The sequence below is a fragment of the Cyprinodon variegatus genome, unplaced genomic scaffold (assembly GCF_000732505.1).
Source record: "Cyprinodon variegatus isolate N-32 unplaced genomic scaffold, C_variegatus-1.0 Scaffold332, whole genome shotgun sequence".
NCBI lineage: Eukaryota > Metazoa > Chordata > Actinopteri > Cyprinodontiformes > Cyprinodontidae > Cyprinodon > Cyprinodon variegatus.
This window is the reverse complement of record NW_015150785.1, coordinates 371,792-378,375: the sequence shown is the minus strand read 5'-3', so window position 1 is coordinate 378,375 and position 6,584 is coordinate 371,792. Positions and strand designations below refer to the sequence as shown.

The following is a 6,584-nucleotide window of genomic DNA, read 5'->3' as shown; positions in this document are numbered from 1 at the left end:
TGCTGTGTTTTTTGTTATTTTCAATCAAAATGAAACCTTTATTGCCAAGGGCACCTTCTTCAGTTCACCTTTCCTTTTTTATTTACTGCTTCATTATTGCTTTTCATATTTGCCTCATTCAATCATTTCACTCACAGCTCTCAATCTCCAGTGAGCAGGTTTGGGTGTCCAGGGGGAAGCGACTGAGGTCCATGTTGCACATAGCAGTGACCGTGACTCTGCAGGAAAGAACAGATCCTCTGTCATTCACCAACCATGAAAACAAACTGACCTGAATACAAAGCAAGAATAACTAAACCTGGAGCTCCTGGGTTTAATAATGAGAATAATTAGTGTCTATGATGCTATGTTTAATAAATTAATTATTTAAGTTGTACATGCTGCAAAAATAAAAAGTAAAAATCATATAAAACTAAAGTATTTTATTCCCCTTGTACCTTAGGTGCATGCTGTGGTTGGAAAATATTTACTGCTGGAAGCAAAGCAGGGGAATAAAACATGGAGGATGCTGTCGGAGAGAGGGGGATGATACTGCTGCAAAGGATCTTTGTAATCTAGAGAGAAACTCTTGCCAAGTGCATGTTATATCCGTACGATTAGAGGCTATTCTAACAGACAGAGCTGCTCAATTAGAAGTTATTAAATGGAGACTGTAAAATTTGTTCAGAGCAGTTTCTCTACTGTGGGTACAGAACACCATCTGTCTGGGGTAAAAAGTGAAATAAAATGCTAAATAAAACGACTTTTATTTAGTTTGATCATATAGGTCAGTGCAGCCATACTAGTTCTGATGTCACCTATCAGTCAGAAAAGCAGTACTTCTGAAATTTAAGGTGATATTTCTTCATCTTAAGGGGGAACAGTTACAGGGATGACTCATTTTACCATCATTTTGATAATGTCCCACTTAAAGCTTACGGGTTTCTAAAAGCCTGACTGAATTTATTTCCTCTGTGAGATATCTTTTATGTTCCATTAAGACCTGTATCTGAATGGAAGTCTGTCAGCACCTTTATACCTGTGGTGACGGCGGAGGACGGTTCTATTCAAAGCACCTTTCACACTTACAACATTAGAAAAGCCTTCAAATACATTCGTATTTCACTGCAGAATTACAATTTTATACTGAATATTTAAGAACTGTCTTTTATATGAGGACATTTATTTATTGGTGGAAAAAAATCCCACATTAAGGAAAGAAGTTGTGATTTTAATTAATATTCGGCTGCTATTAGTTGTTTGAACCTCTTCCTGTTGCCGAAAGCATTTAGTCTTCTAATGTTTCAAAACACTGGAGCCTAAGAAGACAGAGCTTCGATAAGAATTTTTAACTTAATCTCTCCACATAACCATGGTTGAGACTTGTTAACCTTATAATTTGTTAAAAGATTTAGCTACCACTGTCATGATCTGGCCTGTTTGCTCCTTAATGAGTAATTATTTTTCCCTCCCTGCCTCAATTATCATTTATTCCTCTCACCTGTTTCCTTTGGTTTATATTCAGTTCAGCCTGAGCATTCAGGGCCAGATCATTGCTTGTCTTTCTGTCAGTCTGTCTGTTCAGTTTTTTAGTTCATGGTTCATGTCCTGGATCCTAGCAGCCAGTGGAAAGAGGGTTTTAGTGTTTGTCTCGTCTCCTGATCGTCCACTGTTCCTCCCCCGCGGAGTCCTCTGGGTTTTTGACTCAATATGTGGGGAGGTTCAGTTTTTATCCAGTAAGCCTGGCTCCAGGGAGGAGACCAGTTTAAAGTCCTGCATCAAGTTCTGGTTCCACGTCCTGTCTCAGCTACCCTCTTCCACTGTGTCTGCCTGTCTGCACCTGATCCTGTCTGCTCCTGTGCGTGACCACCTGGTCATGGTTCTGGTCCCAGTCAGACTCTGAACCCTCCTGGGAGCCTGTGGATGCCTGGAAGTCTGGATCCTGCCACCTGTTTCTGTTCCTGTCTGTTCTGGATCCCTGACCAGGATCAGCTTCCAGCATGACCTCTGGGACTGCAGCACTTGGGGACATTCTTGGTCTGGACTGTTAAACCAGGTAAGTGACCAACTCAGATAATCTTCTGTCAGATGATCCCACTACAGAGTATCTGAGATTGGGCGTTGCCCCGCTACCCATCCTGCAGTGTCCGCGAGCCACAGCTCCGCTTTTGTTTTGTTTATTTAATAAACGTTTTAAACTTTCCTACTGACTGTCTCTCCTTGAATAATGGGTCCATCTGTCCTCGTTTCATGACAACCACTTTATCTTCCAAAAATAATACACCCACAGAACGTTTACAGTGCTGAAGAATAAAAGTATATATTTTACTGAAAAATTATATAATTATTGTGTTTTTTTTTAAATATTTACGTTTTCTTACAATGCTAACCGGGGGTGTACCGATACCACTGTTTCATTTCAAATACGATACAAATATAGCCTCTTTTAAGATTTGACCGATACGATATTGATCTGATAATGAGAGAACTATACACTGGAAAAAATGGAAATCTTGATAAGTCATTTTTTCTTAAAATAAGTGTATTTGTTCTTGGATTGAGGAGGTAAAATAGACATCTTGCCAATGGAGCAAGACCATATACACTTAAAATAAGAAAACACAATTGCATTGTCTTATTTCAAGTGTATTTTATCCAATTATCTTATTCTAAGAGTAAATATTCTCATTCCATTGGCAAATTATCTCATTTAACTACTTAAATTAAGGGTAAATACATTTAAATGAAGAAATTTTTTCTTATTCCTAGATCGTTTTCCCAGTGTAGTCAACAATGAAAGGTATGAGAACAACTGACCTGTATAATATTAAAAAATGAGCTGCAGGACGTTTCTATCTAGCAGAGTGTTTCTATCAGGATGGCATTATTGGAGATTTTAGATGCTGGCTGATATAACCAGATATTAGTTTTTGGGCTAATGTCGGACTAAATCGCCGCACTGCAAAAACCATCTAGAAATAAGTCAACATGTCTTAAATTAAGTGTATTTACCCTTAATTTGAGCGGGGAAATAAGATGATTTGCCAAATGAAAGAGTATATTTACTCTTAGAATAAGATAATTAGATAATTGAAATAAGACACTGCAATTGTTTTTTTCTTATTTTAAATTAGGGCTGTCAAAATTAACGCGTTAACGCGAGATGATTAATTTCTGGAATTAACGCAATATATTTTTTTAAAGCATTAACGCAGTCCCGCCCTGTTTTACCCAAAATTCAATTGTCCAACATGAGCGAGATGGAGGAATCAGAAGAACCCGTTGGCCGACTGGATGGACAGTTCGAGTATAAAAAAAAAACAAAGATGTTGTGGTTTGCTCACACTGCAAGAAGGACTTTTTGTTTCACCGAAGCACCTCTAGCCTTAAATATCATCTTAACGCCAAGCATTCATTTGCTGGGGCTTCAACTTCAGGTTTTTTACGACACGCATGCGTCAGACCACCCTCACCGAACGCAGGGCATTAAGTAACGGTCTGCTTTACATTCAGAAAATGTTAACCAGTTAGTTTGCCTTAACAACTGGCTAAAAGATGAATAAATAATAGGTAAAATGACCTCATGTAATTGTTTACACTGGAAAAACGATCTAGAAAAAAGTTAAAATTTCTTAAATTAAGTGTATTTACCCTAATTTGAGTAGGTAAATAAGATACTTTGCCAATGGAATGAGTCTTTTTTCTCTTAAAATAAGATAATTAGATAAATATGCACTTGAAATAAGACAATGCCAGTGTCTTTTCTTATTTTAAGTGTTAATATTCTTGTTCTATTGGCAAAATGTCTGTTTTACCTCCTCAATCCAAGAACAAATGCACTAATTTTAAGAAGAAAATGACTTATATAGATTTTGACTTTTTCCAGTGTAAAAGTGAAGTTGTTTGTTTTCAACGAAAAACGTTCCATTCACCCATCCTGTATTTGCTTAAAAAAAAAAAAAAGTTAATAAGTTGCCAAAACTGTTGAGAATTAAAATTATTTTTTTTTTTTATTTGTCTCTAATAAAAACTAAATGTAATACCCATCTTGCTTATCTTTCTGTTTTGAAAACAGTACACAGAAAATGTGTATTTTTCAATAATATTTAGGTTAGTGAGTAATCGAAATTAATTCAAGAAACCTTGTGATTAATTACCGTAGATTGAAAATTTGAATCGTTTGACAGCCCTATTTTAAATGTAAATGGTCTTTTGCATTGGCAAGGTTTCACACTTACCTTCTCGATTCAAGGAAAATTGCACTTATTTTAAGAAAAAATTACTTGTTGAGATTTAAGTTTTTTCCAGTATTATTGGATCGGGACACCCCTCACTGCAAAAAAAAAAAATGAAATTAAGTAAAAATTTCTTAAATCAAGTGTATTTACCCTTAATTTAAGCATGTAAATAAGATAGTTTGCCAATGGGATGAGTATTTTTACACTTAAAATAAGATAATTAGATAATTTGCACTTGAAATAAGACAATTCAATTGATTTTTCTTATTTCAAATGTAAATTGTCTTGTTCCATTGGCAAAGTGTCTCATTTATCTCCTCAAATCAGGATAAAATGCACTTATTTTAAGAAAAAATGATTTATTTAGATTTACATTTTTTGCAGTGCTAATAATAACCTTAGCATTAAAGGATTCTGCACCAATACGAACAGAAGGTTTAAGTCAGATCTTTAACTTGAAGGTTTTCTATACATCTTTGTCTAGGTGCTAATAATCTGTTTGCTTCTGCACACTAAACATGCTTAGCGTGTCAATGAGTCGATGCAATAAACTTGAAAACTTTGAATCAATCTGACTGGATGATCTGATGAACTGTAAAGTACCTTGAGATGGCATGATGTGAATTGGTGCTATAGAAATTAACTGAATTGAATTCTGCTTATTGACTTGATTGAAAACAAGTTAAAACTGCTGCATTGGATTTGTTTGAACTTTCAAATTAGCTTTGTGAAATACATACTGACACCCAGATGATAGCGGAGACAAGAGTGGGAAAGACGGTTCTTCCTGATTTGGGTTTAGAGAACAGACTGATCTTACCTGAGGCTGTAGAGCACATTGCCATCAGGATAGACTCTCAACATGACGTTGTCAGTGGTGGTGTCATGGATGAAAGAGCGCTTAGAGTGGACAAAGAACATGTCGGGAACCCAAATTTTCTTCACCAGGCGACTGTCGAAGGTCATGCTCTGGTTGTTATTGCTGGGGAACGACAGCCGCTCATCTTTCCAGTAGTGACGCAGGTATAACGTCATTGTGAAGTCCTACAGGGACAAAAAAAAATACATTGATTTGAAAGATGATTCAGTTTATTTCTACAAAAAAAATTCATATTGTTTAAAGATACCTGGCAGGAAAAAACATATCCACAGACGATTAGACAGATTTCTCATTTTAAATAACCCCCTTTAAAACACTGGTTTAGCTTTCATTTCTCTAAAAGATTATTATTATTAAGTTGACTGACAAAGGGAAAAAAAGAAGTGCGTAATGCATTTGTCTCAGCAGGTGATGGCTTTTGAAACTGCCTTTCATACTGCCAAGCTGAAGGTAAACATTTGAGCAATATGTGTTAAGAGAAGCTGGCTGACAATAGGCCTGTATAAATCATGTATGGAGGGAAGGTAAACCCTGATTCTCTCTGCCGTACTGACTGTTTGCAGTCTGGATCTGTAGATCCTTCTTTGTGGCTGAGCCAAAGCACATGGTGAAGGATGGACACAAGACTGACAGTGTAGAGGATGACCATCAGCTCCAACGAGGAATTTTTACTCCAAGTTACTTAGAACATGTCTCTTCAGGGTTTGCGCATTTAGAGACAGATACTTTAGTCTCATCCACTGATAGGGTTGCCAACCGTCCCTTGAAAAACGTAATTGTTCCATATTTAATAGACAGAAGTACCTGTCCCTTATTTAGTGGAAAAGTCAGTAAAAAGCTGATGGAAAATGAAGAACAAGGGCAAGTTAGATACAAAACTTACGGTAAACCTTTTTTCCGGGCCCTGTCCTGCGTTGTGACCAATGAGCTGACAACATATTTGTAACTATCCAGAATACCCTCATCCCATTGGTCGAGCCAAGTGTTGCTCACAGAGAAGATAGCGGGAGACAACAGAGCAGCATCACTCAAAAACAAACAAGTCCTCACTACTGAAAGAGCTCAGAGGAAATACAAGTGGAATAAGTAGGCTATCGCCACATAATGGGGGCATTGAGCTAAGGATTTTTTTTTTATTTCACAACTGTAGCCTGTAGTCATTGCATTTAATGTTAGGTTTCTGTTTCTGTTTTGTTTTTCTTTTGCACCTTGATTTCCAGTGTTTAGTTTTCTTTTCACCATGTTTCTTTATCCTAGTTATTTGATTATTATTTTGTTGTTGTTTTCTTATTAGTTCCTGTCTTCCAGGTTTTCCATTTGTTGTCCTCTGCTGCCCTCTTGTGTCCTCTTTCTCTTGCTCTGTTTTCTGTTCAGCCCTCACCTGTTTTCGATTCCCTCATTAACCCTCTCCCTGTCTCTGTCCCCTTTAAAAACCCTTCCTCTTCAGTTCCTGCTTGCTGGATCCTCGTCTAACCTCTCATCTAACC

General features: G+C 36.9%; 1 protein-coding gene across 1 annotated transcript in view; it reads right to left on the bottom strand.

The window, feature by feature from the left end:
* LOC107091320 (gamma-aminobutyric acid receptor subunit rho-1-like) overlaps positions 1-6,584 on the bottom strand; it is a 49,900-nt gene that overhangs the window by 22,105 nt on the left and 21,211 nt on the right. The window contains exons 5-6 of the mRNA XM_015385165.1: positions 5,038-5,261; positions 136-218 (exon numbers count right to left, since the gene is read on the bottom strand). Coding sequence (XP_015240651.1) covers positions 136-218; positions 5,038-5,261 — 307 coding nt within the window. The remainder of the gene's footprint in view (positions 1-135; positions 219-5,037; positions 5,262-6,584) is intronic.